The following is a 16,313-nucleotide window of genomic DNA, read 5'->3' as shown; positions in this document are numbered from 1 at the left end:
ATTCTCGATGCTGGCATTACAAGCATCTTCTTGACCTTACCTCCAACACCTGCTTCCACAGTACTCTTAACTCTTGACTTGGTATTATCAGCAAGCTGTGTATTTTTCTTCTAGGTTCCAGCACCAGAGCAAGTTGAAAAATGCGGTGTGAGCAATATAACAGAAGCCAAACTCGTTGTTTTCCTGACATCAATATTTATTAAGGTAATTAATAATTTACAAGGCTAAAATGATTTCCATTTAGGATACCTCTTTGCAAGATCAGATAATTCTAATTGTAATTATACTGTTCTGAAGCACTATGGTTTGTGATTGAAAACTTAGTATGTTAAGTGATAGCAGAGAGTGGAATTTTTTTTTTTTAATTCTGAGTGAGTTTTTTTTTTTTAAGATTAATTTATTTTTATTACAAAGTCAGATATACTTAGAGGAAGAAAGACAGAGAGGAAGATCTTCCGTCCGATGATTCACTCCCCAAGTGACCGCATTGGCCGGTGCTGCTCCGATCCGGAGTCGGGTACCAGGAACTTCTTTCCAGGTCTCCCATGCGGGTGCAGGGTCCCAAGGCTTTGGGCCGTCCTCAACTGCTTTCCCAGGCCACAAGCAGGGAGCTGGATGGGAAGTGGAACTGCCGGGATTAGAACCGGCGCCCATATGGGATCCTGGCATGTTCAAGGCGAGGACTTTAGCCACTAGACCACACCGCCGGGCCCCTGAGTAAGTTGTGTATGGTAGTGGCATACAAGCTTTTGCACTGTCGGAATCCTCTAAAAATCAAAGGATAATCACTACTTGAGGATAGATATTGACAATAGATTTTCAGCAAATTAAATAATTGTGTGTACTTCTTGAGATAGCTTCATCTGTTAAAACCATATACTAAATATAATATTTATAGTACTATAAATATTTGATTAAAGTTAGTAATGCTAAAATTGAAAGTCAGGACTTTTTACTTTAAATTTTGTTCTTTTCTGTTCAGGCCGGATGTAATCCCTCTGATATCGGTATCATTGCACCGTACCGACAGCAGTTAAAGATCATCAGTGATTTATTGGCACATTCTTCAGTTGGGATGGTGGAAGTAAACACAGTAGATAAATACCAAGGAAGAGACAAAAGTATTGTCCTCGTGTCTTTTGTTAGAAGTAATATGGATGGAACTGTGAGTCTATTGGGATATTTCTTTCTTTTTATAAGTTGTTTTAAAAAACCGTAAAGCTACCATCTCGACCCTTTTTAAGTGTATGATCCAGTGTTCAGCTTATTTATATTGCTGATCCAGAGATCTCTAAGACTTTTTCATTTTACAAATCTGGGACTGTATGCACAGAGCCAGCTCTCATTTCCTTCTTCCCTCTGCCCCAGGACCACCGTTCTCTTGTCTATGGATTTGACAACTCAAGTACTTCATAAGAGTAGAATTGTATACTATTTGTGTGGCTGGTTAAGTTTTACTTAGCAATTTCCATATTGTAGCATGTGACATTTCTTTTTTTAAAAAAAAGAATTTTCAATTGATACATAAAAATTGTAAATGTTAATGGCGTACCATCTGATGCCTTATAACATGTACGTTGTATAGTGTCCAAAGTAAACATATCTATCATCTTAAACATTTAGCATTTCTTTATGGTGAAAGCATTCAAAAACCTTTCTGCTAGCTTTTTTTTTTTTAAGATTTATTTTTGCTTTTATTACAAAGTCAGATATACAGAGAGGAGGAGAGACAGAGGAAGATCTTCCGTCCGATGATTCACTCCCCAAGTGAGCCGCAACGGCCGGTGCTACGCTGATCCGGAGCCGGCAACCAGGAACCTCCTCTGGGCCTCCCACGCGGGTGCAGGATCCCAAAGCTTTGGGCCGTCCTCGACTGCTTTCCCAGGCCTCAAGCTCGGAGCTGGATGGGAAGTGGAGCTGCCGGGACTAGAACCGGCCCCCATATGGGATCCCGGGGTGCGTTCAAGGCAAGGACTTTAGCCACTAGACCATGCCGCCAGACCCATCTGCTAGCTTTTTAAAAGAAAACTATGCAGTACATTATTATTGTCTGCAGTGACTCTGTTGTACTGTGGAACACAAGAACTTTTTACTCCTATCTTATCTTAGTGCCTCTTAAGCAACTTTTATGCATCCGTGCCTCCCTCTACTCTGCCAGCCTCTGTTGACTGTTATGCTCTCAACTTCCATGAAATCAACTTCTTAGACTCTACATATGAGTGAGATTATGTGGTACTTGTTTTCTGTGCTTGGCTCATGTCCCTTAACCTCGGTGACCTCTAGTTCCAATCAGATTGCTACAGATGACAAGCTTTTCTGCTTAGTAGTATTGTATTATATAAAAGGCCATTTACTTCCTTCCTTTCTTCCTTCCGTCCCTTCCTCCTTTGTTCCTTCCTCCTTTGTTCCCTCCCTCTTTTCTTGCTTGTTTGCTTTCTTTCAGATTTTATTTTTTCTGAAAGGCAAGAGTGACAGAGATGGGGAGAGGCAGAGTAGTAGATCTTCCATATGCTGGTTCACTTTGCGGAACGCTGGAACTGCCACGTCTGTTCCTGAGTGAAGAAAGGAGACAAAGTCTCCCCATGTGGGTCCAGTAGCCCATGTGGAAGATTTGTCATCTTCCTCTGGTTTCCCAGTTACATTAGTAGGGAGCTGAACTGGAAGTAACGCAGCTGGGACTTGAGCTGGTATCATGTGGGATGCCATTGTTGCATGTGGCGGCTTAATGTGCTGTGCTATAATGCCAGCCTTGGACACATTTTCTTTATCCATTTATCAGTTGACAGACACTTAGGTTGTTTCATTTCTTGACTGTTATGAATAGTACTACGTTAAACACAGGAGTGAAAACGTCTTTTGGACAGACTAATTTTATTTCCCTTGGAAATATACCCAGGAGTGGGCTTCCTGAGTCACACGGTGGTTGTACAAGCTCTTGAGGGACCTGCACCCTGTTTTTCTCGATGGCTGTGCTAATGTGTGTTCTCAGCAGTGCCGTGCAAGGGCTTCCTCCTTTCCTCACCACTTTCAGTCTTGATGGTAGCTCGTGTAATTTGAGTGTGCTAATTTCTCATTGTGACTCCTGTGTGCATTCCTCTGATGATTAGTGATGCTGATCATTTTTTTCTGCTTCCTTTTAAAGTCTGAATAATAGTTCTAGGTCTTTGTTTTTTCATTTGTATCGTTTTGAAAATATATGTAGTAAGGAATCTCCTTCCTCCTGTATCTCTCACCTTCTCAGTTTTTATATATATTCATATTTTGGGATTTCTGGTAACCTAGATAATATACACAGGATTGTGAGCTTTGCTTGTTCCACTTAATTGGCTTGGCCATCTTGCCAAGTTTGCACATAGAGAGCAGTTTCATTCTGTTGTGACGGTTGTGCTGTTGTCCATTGGACAAATGTGTCACAATATACTCAACCATTCCCTAAATCTTTCAGTGTTATAGATTTTTACTACTATTACAGCTGGGGCTACAGTGAGTGGAGATGACATCAGTCATTTTTTTTTTTTTAAGAATTTATTATTATTGGAAAGCCGGATATACAGAGAGAAGGAGAGACAGAGGAAGATCTTCCGTCCGATGATTCACTCTCCAAGGGAGCCGCAACAGGCCGGTACGCGCCGATCCTAAGCCAGGAACCAGGAACCTCTTCCGGGTCTCCCACGCGGGTGCAGGGTCCCAAAGTTTTGGGCCGTCCTCAACTGCTTTCCCAGGCCACAAGCAGGGAGCTGGATGGGAAGTGGAACTGCCGGGATTAGAACCGGCGCCCATATGGGATCCCGGGGCTTTCAAGACGAGGACTTTAGCCGCTAGACCATGCCGCCGGGCCCCAGTCATTTATTTTTATCATATGTAATTATTGATTTAAAGTAATGACTATAGGGTATCACAACATTAAAATACATGAAATTAATACTGTGCGCAAGGTTTTCCAACTGCCTAACATTTGCAATGTGTTTGTAAATCTTTCTGGGAATCTGTATCTGAAAGTAGGAAAATGGGGCCCAGCGTGATGGTTCAATTGGTTAATCCTCCATGTCCAAGCTCCGGGATCCCTTATGTGTACCTTCATGACCCGGCTGCTCCACTTCCCATCCAACTCCCTATTGGTGACCTGGGGAAGCAATCGAGGATGGGCCAAAGCCTTGGGCCCTTCATCCACTTGGAAATCTGAAAGAAGTTCCTGGCTTCGGATCATCCCAACTTTGGCTGTTGCAACTACTTGGAGAGTGAATCAGCAGATGGAAGATCTTTCTCTCTGTCTCTCCTCCTATCTGTAAATCTCCCGTTCTAATAAAAACTAATTTTTTTGAAACAAAGTAGGAAAATAATTCAAGACAATCATGTTCTTTTTCAGGAGAAAAGAAAATATAATGAGAAGATTGAAATAACTGAAAATGTTCTTCCTTACAGCTTGGTGAGCTCTTGAAAGACTGGCGCCGTCTTAACGTTGCTATAACCAGAGCCAAGCACAAGTTGATTCTGGTGGGCTGTGTGCCCTCACTCAATCGCTACCCTCCCTTGGAGAAGCTGCTTTGTCATCTAAACTCAGAAAAACTCATATCCTTTTAGTCATTAACCCATTTGATTGTGCTACAGGAGCATTTAAAATGTGCTTGTGTACATAAAAGCTCTATCTTTTCCGTGGGTCTTTTTCAGAGAGCTGACTGTCAGAAGGAAAGAGAAAACAATTCACTGCAGATAATGTTACGCCAACAGTGCAAGCAGGAAGTGGACAGAGAAGAATGTTCATGAAATGGGGGAGGAAAAGAGGCACTGGATGCCTGGTCCTGGGACCAGCTCTGGTGGGATGCTTGCACAGCCATTCTGTCTCCCCACCCCAAATTTAGTCTTTTGAAAAATCTAGGGCAAACCCATTGTATTAAAAAGTGAAAAACTGTCCCTTATAATATAGTAGGTTAATTTTTTGGTAGATGATTTTAAGAGAAAAGCTTAAATGATGATCTTCGGCTAAACTTCTGTTTAAGTACCTAACTTATGCATAGAATGCTATAAAGATCTTTATCTCTACCCTTTTTTTTTTTTTTGCACTCATACAAGCCAAATTACAAAATGTTAAATAATAATGTCCTAAGAGTTTTAATGTATTTTCCTTAATTTCTTTTACATCATGGACCTTCCGTCAAGAGAAGATGAAAGTCTTTGCTACATCCTGGGTGATATTCAAAGAGGATAAAGAACTATTTTCTTAGGAAAGGATTGTCACACTAGCTAGGGCCTGGTATTCGAAATCTGAGTATGAGGTGAAAGCAGGGCCTAAACTGTGAAAATAACATGTACCCAAAGGGTACAAAATGAGGGAAATGCACTGTGTTGAGTGTTTTAGTAGCTTATTTATTTATTTTTCTGGAAGAATCTTACTAAACCTAGAAATCCTACTGCCAAACCTATTTAACAGTGTTTTTATAGAATAGGTTTACCCCAGACTATATAAAGTCTGAATTCATCAGTTCTATAAATTAATTTGTAAATCATCTGAAGAAATAGTTAAAATTTTAATCCCTTTCAAGATGGATTAACTTTGGATCTGAACTTTATAAGCTTTAAAATTTTGTCACTAATTTTGTCAGATGTTTGTGAAATTTTATTTGAAAGGTGATATTAAGTTGATTTGTCTTTACAATCTAAACACAATCTGTTACAAAATTGTAGAAGTGACTCCTCTGTTATTTGAGGTCCTGGGTCCAAAGGCCATTTTGCCAGTTTTTTCCCCCTGACTTTGCTTTATGGCATTAGATATGTTTTTGCCTTAAACCTGGTGCTCTAAGTTACAATTGTGAATTGATTGCTTCCAGTTCATTTTGTATTTCCCTGTGCCATCCTCCTTTTTTGTGTTCAATTATCAGTATTCTGGGGGTAGATTTTTATATGAAAGAACACAATTCGTAATTGTCTTTGAAAAGAATCCTTTTCTAAATTGATAAATTGAAAAGGCATATCCCCGTTTTCACTCCTTCACATTGAGTTATTCCCTAGTTGGAACCTTTCTCAATTGTTCTGATGGTACAAAGCAGTTATTTCTAAGTGATGCATTGTGTGTGGTAAGGGAGTTCTACCTCAGTGTATCCATTTCCTGGTGGGAAAACAATCCCTCTCTTTGAGGGTTTTGTGTTGTTGTGTGTTTTTTATTTTCCTAAATGAGTGTAAATGTTGAAATACTTGCTTCTACCTCTTTTTTTTTTAAAGCTAAGTTGTTAGTTAATAAATTTTTTTCTATTGATTTTACCCAATTTATTATTACTAATTAATAATGATTACTTTTAGGGTTGTTTGGCATCTTTTTATTTGTGATAGGTGAGGTATTGTTCCTGCCTTAAATAGCTGAACCAAAGAGTGCTGATCCTATTAGAAGGTCTTTATTTTTTATTTTTATTTTTTTTGTATTTATTGCTTCAATTTTTTCAAATTTTACTTTTAAAAATTATTATTATATGGTTGATCAGGGTGGGAAGTATCCAGGATTAGGGAAAATTGGGGGTATTCATTACTTCTTTTCTTTTTTTATTTTATTTTATTGTATTGTTGACAATCTTTACATAGTTAATTGCGGTTAAAAAAAAAGGTTCAGGGGGTATAGGGAAGTGGGTAATACTATTATGTCCATATTGTTGCCATCATGTATCTGAGGTAAAGGGGGATATTGAGGGAGAAGCCCCACCCGGTTTCCCGCCCACCCCAAGTCCCGGATGTGGGGCATGCTCTGAGATATTTGCTCAAGTGGTTTTAATAGTTCTCCAGTTATGAATCACTGCCAGTTTCCCTCGATGGGGTCGTCCACTGATTGATATGGTCCATCATAAAGTCTCCGTTTGCCCCATATTTCGTAGCCAACATATAGCTGAGATGAATGATTGACCTGTTCTGTCTTCTGTCTTTTTTTGGTTAGAGTTCTGAGTCCAGCAGTTCGATTGGGGAGATCTCCAAAGAAACCTTGAGGTATTCCTAGACCAGATTCTTGTATGTTCTAGCTAGCACAGGGCCTGGCACAGTCCATCACCCCGATCAGCTGGTGGTTGCAATTGCTGGGTTGGTTCTGTTTTCAGTCCCGAGTTGCACTGGAACCAATGGGTGTTGCAGTCCAGTCTGGTTCTGCCCAGCACATACTTGGCTCTTACATCAACCAGTGGGAGCTGCAGCCTAGTCGGGGCGACCCACAATAACCCCCATCAGGCCCACCCCCTACCCTGGTTTGCCAGTATGTGTAGCAATAGACCAGTCTGTCCCTCATCTCATTTGGCTCTTGTACTTGTCAATGGGTATTAAAGCTTAGTTCCATCTAACCAACTCAACCATCCAGCACTCACAGATGTTGTTGAGTGCCTCTCTGTCTAGCCACCCCAGCCCCCGTCCTAGTTTTTGTGCCCTCCCGAGGGACTAGTGACCCAGGAAGGGGGAACCCCCTTTTTCCCTCCCAGGTCTCTCTCAGTCCCGGTTGATGCACTCTTCGGGTGGTTCTGTGATTTGACTTGACAGAATTAGCCCCCAGTGCCAGCTTCTGCCAGCTGATGCTGCGGCCAAGCCCAAACAACCCTCACCCGCTCTAATTTATGCTTGCACCCACAGAAATAATCAGCCCAGCCTGGCTTTTCCCTGATCTAGTCCACATGCAGCGCACAGGTGTTGTAGCCCTGCTTAGTCTGGTCTGTCCCCATCCTAGCCCAAGCTCTCCAGGGGGAATAGCTGTCCGGCGAGGGGACCAGCCCCTTAATCCCCCTGCCAGCTCTGTCCCTCCCTTCCTGGATCTCACGTGTGCTGGTTGGGTGCTGCAGTCAAAACCAGTACAGGCAACCTCACCCTGGCATTCCATAATGTGTACTGGTTGTGTCGCAACCAAACCCGGCTCAACCTACACTCTGTTCTGGTGATCGGATTTGCCAATGGATGACATGAACTGATTCAGCCTGGTTTGCCCCTGACCCATGCAGAATGTGTGCCAGTGGGAAACTTTCCATGGCCTATTCTGGGCTGTTTCCTATCATGCTTCTTGCGCTTACCTGCAAGGGACTGTGTCCTGCCAGAGGAGTTGCCCAGGCTCCTCCATCAGAACCCCTCCCAATGCGATTTTGCGCATACCAGGGGGTCCTTGAGCCAACCCTACTCAGTTCACCTCCTGTCTTAGCAGGAACAGTGGCTTTTCCTGGCTGGCTTTCACCCCATTCTGATTCTTGTTGTTGGATGTTTCAGCCCAGCCATGGCTCGTCCATACCCACATACAGCTCACACATGGCTCAGTAGGGGGTTGAGACCCAGCCTAGTCAGTTCCACATCTACCCTGGTCCTCATGACACCAGATGGTGTTGGGGTCTGAACTGGCCTGGTACATCCAATCCCAGCCCACACTAGTGCCTCGGGTGACTGCAACTGTTTCCTAGATAGAACGCAGCCCTCATTCCAGCACACGCACCCCTTGGTGGGAACCTCAACTCTGTTAGGGTGTCCAACTAGGGGAACTTATATTTCTACAGGGTTGGGCCCACACAACCCCATAGAGTCTACCCCCAGACCAAATTCTCTCGCATGCTGGATACAGTCTTCACCCTGCCAAATGTGACCACTCCACCACTCCACCAAACAGTTGGGTAATGGTGCCCATCACTGCCAAAGAGGCCCCCATCCATAGTATTGGTGTGGGCTGGTGTGTGACGATCAGTGATGTTCTAGGCAAACAGGCCATTTCTGTATTCCGAATTGGGTTGGTGTATCTGACTAACCGTAATTGTCTCCTGGGTACTTCCCTCCAAACCACCAGGTCTCAGTCCCCACGCATGCCTAAACCTTCCATGACCCTGTCACTGGGAATCACCCAAGATTCACTACTCACCTACACTAAAATTGTACTTAGTCATGGGTGTTCCCGGGCAGTAAACATATCTTAAAAAACCCCAGAGCAGGCCGCCGCGCGGCCAAAAGGCAAAGCCTGGCACCACATGGTGCACTGGCCGCCCTGGGTGAGGCCGAGGACTCGTTCACTGCCTTGCGGCAGTGTCTTTGGCGTGAGCCCCCAGCATTGGGTCCGACCCAGCAGGGGCACCCCCCACAGCCGCCACACTGTCAGGAGCGGCACTTGCCCCCAAACCCAAGGCCCGAACAGGTCTTTATTTTTTAAGCTGTATTTATTTATTTGAAAGGCAGAGTTATTGAGAGTGACAGAGAATCTATCTGTTGGTTCCATCCCCAAATAGCTGCAACAGTTGGAGCTGGCCAGGCTGAAGCCAGGAGCCTGGTACTCCCTCTAGGTCTCCCATGTGAGTGCAAGGGCCCAAGTACTTGGAGCATTTTTTGCTGCCTTGCCAGGCACATTATCAGCAGCTGGGAAGTGGAACAGCTGCGACTGGCACCTGCATTCATTTTCAAACACTTAACCTGCTGTGCTACAATGCTGGGTTCTATAAAGAGAGCTGTGAGGGAGGCACAGGATGGGTTTGAACATGTAGAGGTAGCAGATCATAGTGAAGAAACTAAGAAAGGTTGCTGTGATGGAGCTTAAGGACTGGTTAGATACCACTCATGTGGTATGATTCAGGGAGGAAGCTCAACTGATCTCAGGTCATGGGAGTGAGGTGAGCAACATGATTCTTTGGGTTTAGTCAGTAATAACTTCCTTACAGGGCCTGAAAGTCCCATGAAGACCAGGGTGAGCAGCTGCAGCTTCCTGTCATTTTGGATGCTTCAGTCACTACATCCTAGCCTTTTCGTTGTCTGAGAATTTAGCATTTACTTTCTGTGGCCAGATGCTCAGAGTGGAAGGTTAAACCCAGAGCAGGCCCTCTAGGCGCCCCAGTGCAGCGCAGGTGCATCATCCATGCTAAGGACCAAGGACCGTAGTGGCCACCAACCACTATAATTTTGGGGGCTCACACTTTGTGCACTTAGAGTCACCATTCACCTAGAGGAGCTTTTCCTCAAAAATGCGTGACGCCAGGGTGGGGATGCAGCACAGCCGTTCTGTGGCTTCCTCCATACTTCATTTCGTGCCTCCTGAGCCTTCCCTTGCTCCCACCCAATTCCTTTTCTCATCCCTCTCAAAGGCAAGTGCTCCCTGGAGCTCTGTGTCCAGTGTGGTCCCCTTTGTTGCTGGAGAGTCACTGGGTACAGCCTTCACCTGGGTGGCTCCTTACCAAGCCTGTATCCACCCTGTCTTCCAGACTGTGGTTATATAACTGCCTTCTAGTTCATTGCATAGAAAATAGAAATTTCTGTTTTCATCCAATGCCTTACTCTTGTGATCTCTATTTCTGTGAATGGCACCATTTTTCTCACAGCTCTCTGGTCTTAAAAGGCTTGGCATGATTTTGCTTTCTTTAAAACATTTTTTCAGTATAATTACAGAGAAGTACATGATTTTTGTGAAAATTTTGAACAGTGAAATTCATTTCACATTAAGAAATGACATTTCTTAAGATTTTTTTGTTTGAAAGAGTGACAGAGATCTTCCATCTGTTGACTCACTTCCCAGATGTCCACAATAGTCAGGTCTGGACCAGGGTACAACCAGGAGCCAGGAACTCCATCTGGGTCTCCCACTTCGGTAACAGGGACCTGAGTACTTTGGCCATCATCTGTTGTCTGCCAGGCACGTTAGCAGGGAGCTGGATCAAAAACATGACCCAGGACTTGATCCCAAATCTCCAGTATTGAATATGGGATCCCAAGCAGCAGGTTTACTTACCCTGCCACAATTCCTACCCGATTCATTTATTTCCATTAGGAAGGCAGATTTTCAAAGAACGCGAGACAGAGAAAGATTTTCCATCTGCTGGGTTAATCCCCAATTGGCCACACAGGCCAGAACTGAACCAATCAGGAGCCAAGAGCTTCTTCCCAGTCTCCTCTGTGGATGCAGGATTCCTAGGGTTTGGGCCATCCTCTACTGCTTTTCCAGCCATAAACAGGGAGCTAGAAGGGAACTGGAGTGGTAGGATACAAACTGATGCCCATATGGGATGCCAGTACATGGAGGTGGAGGATTAGCAAGTTGAGGTAACATGCCAGCCCCAATGTATATATTTAACTTATTTGAGAAAAAGATTTCAAATCTGCTAGTTCATTCTCTTCAAACGCCTGTGATGGTTGGGGCTCTGCCAGGCCAAAGCTGAGAGCAAGAACCCAGTCCAAATCTTTAATGCAGAGAGACTTTCTACTTGAGCCATCACTCCTGCCTTCAAGATCTGCAATACTAAGAAATTGGATTCAAGAGGTGGATCCAGGTATTGAACCAGGTACTTTCATGTAGGATATGGATATACTAAACTGCATTTTAACTTCTGGGCCAAATGACTGCCATAGGATGTATCTTACATCATGACTCAGTGTGTGCATGTGTGTACCTGAAGCAACACTTCTATAAAACTAGTAACTCTTCTAGATGTGATACATCCTGATATTCCCTAGTCTAGTCCATTAAAAGTAAAACCAATTACTGCGGAGGTTGTGCACTTGGTTCAGTTGACTTATGTTCAGCCTGCAAACACTGGCATCCCATATGAGTGCCAGTTTGTGTCCTGGCTGCTTCACTTCCTATCCACCTCCCTGCTTGTGGCCTGGGAAAGCAGTAGAGGATGGTTATAAAGTCTTGGGATCTTCACTTACGTGGGAGACTTAGAAGAGGCTCCTGGTTCCTGGGTTTGGATTGACTCAGCTCCGAATGTTGCAGCCATTTGAGGAGTGAGCCAGTGATTGGAAATCTTTGTGTCTTTTCTGTCTGTAAAAATCTGCCTTTCCAATAAAAAGTCTTAAAAATTGAAACTAATGGCAACCTATTAAAATTGCTTTCATAGCCCACTAATAGGTTTGAGCCCGTGGTTTGTAATAGATATTCTTTAATTCTGACTTGTATAGTATTATAACCATATAAACTTTTTTGGAGAGTAAGATAATGGCAGAAAAACAGAGCTTCTAGCTGTTGGATCAAAGCCTGGGGTTGGGGAGGAATCCAGGTCACCCCTGTGTATGGCAGGAACCCAGCTACTGATCAACATCACTGCTGATTTCCAGAGTCTGAAGCAGGAAGTGAGGCAAGAGCCAAAGCAAGGGACTGAGCCCAGGTCCTGGCTGTGGGGAGTTAGCCACCTGGGTTGGAGGATCTTTCACTCTATCACTGCGTTTCAAGCAGTTTTTAAAGATTTATTTATTTTTATTGGAAAGTCAGGATTTACATAGAGAAGAGACGGGAAGACCTGTCTTCTGGTTCACTCCGTAAGAGCTGAGCTGATCCAAAGCCAGGAGCCAGGAGCTTCTTCCCAGTCACCCACACTTTGGTGCAGGGTCCCAAGGCTCTGGGCCATTTTCCATTGCTTTCCCAGGCCACAAGCAGGGAGCTAGTTAGGAAGTGGAGCAGCTGGGACGGCAACCAGTGTCCATGTGGGATCCAGGCACAAGCAAGGTGAAGATTTCATCACTAGGCAATTGCACCAGGCCCTCAAACAATTTTTTAAAAAAGATTTATTTTTATTACAAAGTCAGATATACAGAGAGGAGGGACAGAGAGGAAGATCTTCCTTGCGATGCTGCGCCGATCCGAAGCCGGGAACCTGGAACCTTTTCGACCCACGTGGGTGCAGTGTCCCAAAGCTTTGGGCTGTCCTCAACTGCTTTTCCCAGGCTACAAGTAGGGAGCTGGATGAGAAGTGGAGCTGCTGGGATTAGAACCGGCGCCCACATGGGATCCCGGGGTGTGTTCAAGGCGAGGACTTTAGCCACTAGGCCACGCCGCCGGACCCCCTCAAACAATTTTTAACTGCCAGGCCTATTATGTCTCCCAAACCACACTTTCTGCCATTCTCTGCATTTCTTTTCCCATTTGTTATGTTTTCTGAGTTTTTGTATTCTTCCAATTAAAAAAAAAATAACAGGGGGAGAGAATCTTTCCAACCACTAGTTTACTCCTCAGATGGTTCTAATGGTTGGGGCTGAGTCAGGTCGAAGACAAGTGATCTGGGGCTGTCTACACAGTTTCAGCACATTTCTGCCACTGTTACCTGCTTTGCAGTTTCTAAATCTTTTTGGGTCCTCCGGGAACTGGTGAGAGGGCAAGGAAGGCGGTCAGCTGTGCGCTCCGAGATCGCCTCAAACCTCGGAGGATGGCAACGTTTACAGTGACTCGAGCTACCTGGCAAGTCCAGCCCCTGCGACTGGCGAAAGGCCCTGGGCGACCCACTGGTGATCTGCAGGACCCAGGCTGCAGCCTCCGGGTCCTCACACAGAGGCGACCTTCACGCTGCTGGGTTCTCCTGTCCGCTTTCTCCCGGAGGCTCGAGCAGGTCCCGCCCCGCGCCTGCAGCACCCTCCGCCGGCCCCAGCCCCACCCCGGGCGCCACGGCCCCCGCAGCCGCCCCATGTCCTCCCGCCGCCGGGGGCGCTGTGGGCCGCACAGGGCCCGCCTGCAGATGCGGTGGTGGCCGCCCAGCGCCTGCAGGGAGCTGCTGGCCAGGCCCGGCGAGGCCCTGCCCGAGACCGCGACGCTGCCATGGGTAAGGGGAGCGGGCTGAGGGCGGAACCCCGGCCCTACGTCCCGGGCTGCAGAGCGCCTGGTCTAAGCGGTAGCTGGGAAGCCGAGCACGGAGGCCGCCAACTCCCCGCCGGGGCCCGAATCTGGGGTGGGCGGGGGCAGCCCGGGACTCGGGGGCTCCCAGGGTCGCCATGGCAACGCACCCCCCTCGTTTTCCTTCCCGTCCCCGCCCCCTCCCTGAGGCCCAGTGGCTGAGGACTGGGGGTCCGCAGGCTTCCTGGGACTGGGCCGGCCTGGGCGTCTCCGGGTGGAAGAACACTCGAAGACAAGCCATGACTTTCCAGGTTTGGGGGTGGCGGAGGGAAGACGCATCTCAGGCCTCAGCCTGGGCTGCCGACGCCGAGGGCGGCAGAGGGGGAGCGATGCCGTGCAGGACGCTGGGTGAGCCTGCCGTAGGGGCCCGGGGGGAGGCTGCAGGCCTTTGGGTGGCCTTGGGGTAGGGGCAGGAGGAGAGACCGAGACGGGGGCTGCAGACCCGGGCTTGCCTCGTCCCTTGCGGCGTCTGGGCGCACCTGCGGCCCGGCTGGGGCGTGGCCCCTCGGCGTGGTAACTGCGGGTGCCCTGCTCCGGCTACTTTCCAGCAAGCCGCAGAGCCGCCCTTTGTATAGCGGTCGCGTGGCGCTTTGCCTTGCTGATGGACTCTGATCAGAAAAATGACAATGGCCATGGATCATGAAACATCAGGTCGCTTCGCTCCCTAGAATAAAGGGGGAGCCATAGCACCATAGTGGGTAGCGACATTTTCCACTGTCAGCTGGGTCCTCGCAGGTGCAGGAGGATTCTGTGGCCGACTTCACGCTCGACTGAGTTCAGAATTAGAGTACTGTAAACTCCGGGGTTTGTGTCCGGTGGCAGGGGCAGAGGGGAGAGATATGGAAAGCTTGCCTAGTTGGATCTGTGAATTTGTCAAGAGATTATGCGATGTTGTACTAGGTGCTTTCTGCATCTCAGGTTTTTTAAATCTTCTCTTTAGTGTTTATTATTTTCATCTACTTGGAGAGAGATCTTGTACCTGCTGGTTTATTCCCCAAATGCCTGCAACAGCTGAGAGCCCAGAACTCCTGCAGGATCTCCCATGTGGATGGCAGAGACTCAAGCACTTGGGTGAAAATCTGCTGCCTTCTAGGATGCCTTAGCAGGAAGCGGAATTAGAACTGTGGCTTACTCCACTACACCACAGTGCCTGCCTTCACTCAGTTTTGTCATCGCTGTCTGCTGTCATCTGGTATTCTTGCCAGTCACCAAATGATGAGAGTATGAGGCAGCATCTGAATGTCTTAAGTAACCTGAGAATAAAATTTGTTGGAAAGAAAGTATTTTCGTAAATTGACAATAGTAATCAAAAATAAGGCTTTTTCTTGAAGTGCTTCTGTTAACTTGGTAGCACACCGTGTGGAAAAGCAGAGCACTTTAGAAGTCATGTAATACAGGCAGCTAGTGCTGTGGCTCTACAGGCTAATCCTCCACCTTCAAGTGCCGGCATCCCATATGAGTTCTGGTTCAAATCCTGGCGGCTCCACTTCGCATCCAGCTCCCTGCCTGTGGCCTGGGAAAGCAGAAAAGGATGGCCCAAGAGTTTGGGACCCTGCATCCATAGAGAGACCCAGAAGAATTTCTTGGGGGGCAGATCCGCTCAGCTGCAGCTGTTGCAGCCATTTGGGATATGAATCAGAGAATTTAAGATTTTTCTGTCTCTCCTCTCTGCACCTCAGACTATCAGCTAAAAATAGATAGGTCTTAAAAAAAAAGTCATGTTATGCAGAGTTACAGTGAGAATGACAATGCAAGACAGTTAAACTGGAAAATGGAGTCACTTCTATTTTTCTGGATTTCCTGGTGTATTTTACTTATTTTGTTTGTGATGGGTGATATAAGAATCTTAGAATTTTAAGTGCTTTTTACTATTAGTTGAAATTCTTCAGATAGTGCCTGCTGTGCAGCTTTCACACGAGACCCTTTGACCTGTTGTCTGTGACCTCCAAAGAAAATTAATTTTCAATCTTCTTTGTGGAATGGAAACACAGGACAGTGCAAATTTGCAGGGCTCGAGCATCGCTTGGAAACCTTGGCGGCAGCGGGCAAGGTAGTCTTTTTTTTTTTTTTTTTTGCAAGGTAGTCTTTCTCCAATATGTGTGAGAGAATCATGAAGCAAAGTTACCTAGGAGTGTGTTTTCATTCAAACCGTTCAGGTCCCACAACCTCCAGAAGAAGCAAGCCGCTGTCTGTTTCACTGGGGAAGAGAGGAGTTAGGCTGTTTCTCGCTGCAGTGCCTTGCCAATGCTGTTGGACTTCCTTCTTGTGTTTTCAGCTACGAAAGACCCCACAGCTGTGGAGAGAGCCAACTTGTTGAACATGGCTAAGCTGAGCATCAAAGGCCTCATTGAATCTGCCCTGAGCTTCGGCCGCACTCTGGATTCTGACTACCCTCCCCTGCAGCAGTTCTTCGTTGTTATGGAACACTGTCTGAAACATGGACTTAAAGGTACCTCCAGACTGAGCAAAAACAGTGATCATAGAGCCTTCCTTCCTGCCAGCTTTTTTATTTAAGTTAAATTTTCTAAAATTTAATTTTATTTGAAAGTCAGAATGATAGAGAGAATAAGAGGTAGATCTTCCATCCACTGGTTCACTCCCCAAATGGCCATAACAGCTGGAGCTGGGCTGATTCAAAGCAAGGAGCTTCTTCTGGGTCTCTCACATGGGCACAGGGGCTCTAGGACTTGAGCTCTCCTCTGCTGCCTTCCCAGTCCACAAGCAGGAAGCTGGATCTGATGTA

At 46.1% G+C, this 16,313-nt stretch overlaps 2 protein-coding genes across 10 annotated transcripts in view; both read left to right on the top strand.

Moving 5' to 3' along the window:
* Nucleotides 1-5,240, top strand: part of DNA2 (DNA replication helicase/nuclease 2) — a 44,600-nt gene extending 39,360 nt beyond the window's left edge. The window contains exons 18-21 of one of the 2 annotated variants that reach the window (XM_058671544.1): nt 115-204; nt 983-1,165; nt 4,423-4,569; nt 5,138-5,240. In XM_058671544.1, the coding sequence (XP_058527527.1) occupies nt 115-204; nt 983-1,165; nt 4,423-4,569; nt 5,138-5,206 (489 nt within the window). In that variant the 3' untranslated portion in view covers nt 5,207-5,240. Of the gene's footprint in view, nt 1-114; nt 205-982; nt 1,166-4,422; nt 4,875-5,137 lie in introns of those variants that run through there. The other variant, XM_058671543.1, reaches the window with a different exon arrangement.
* A 1,033-nt stretch (nt 5,241-6,273) lies between these two features.
* RUFY2 (RUN and FYVE domain containing 2) overlaps nt 6,274-16,313 on the top strand; it is a 52,810-nt gene continuing 42,770 nt past the window's right edge. For 2 of the 8 annotated variants that reach the window (XM_058671695.1, XM_058671696.1), the window contains exons 1-2: nt 13,602-13,918; nt 15,846-16,019. In XM_058671695.1, the coding sequence (XP_058527678.1) occupies nt 13,669-13,918; nt 15,846-16,019 (424 nt within the window). In that variant the 5' untranslated portion in view covers nt 13,602-13,668. Of the gene's footprint in view, nt 6,383-13,413; nt 13,500-13,601; nt 13,919-15,845; nt 16,020-16,313 lie in introns of those variants that run through there. The other 6 variants (XM_058671697.1, XM_004583432.4, XM_058671698.1 and 3 more) reach the window with 6 other exon arrangements.

This window comes from Ochotona princeps, chromosome 13 (genome assembly GCF_030435755.1).
Source record: "Ochotona princeps isolate mOchPri1 chromosome 13, mOchPri1.hap1, whole genome shotgun sequence".
Lineage (NCBI taxonomy): Eukaryota > Metazoa > Chordata > Mammalia > Lagomorpha > Ochotonidae > Ochotona > Ochotona princeps.
The sequence above is the reverse complement of the archived record's forward strand: the minus strand, read 5'-3'. Positions and strand labels throughout refer to the sequence as shown.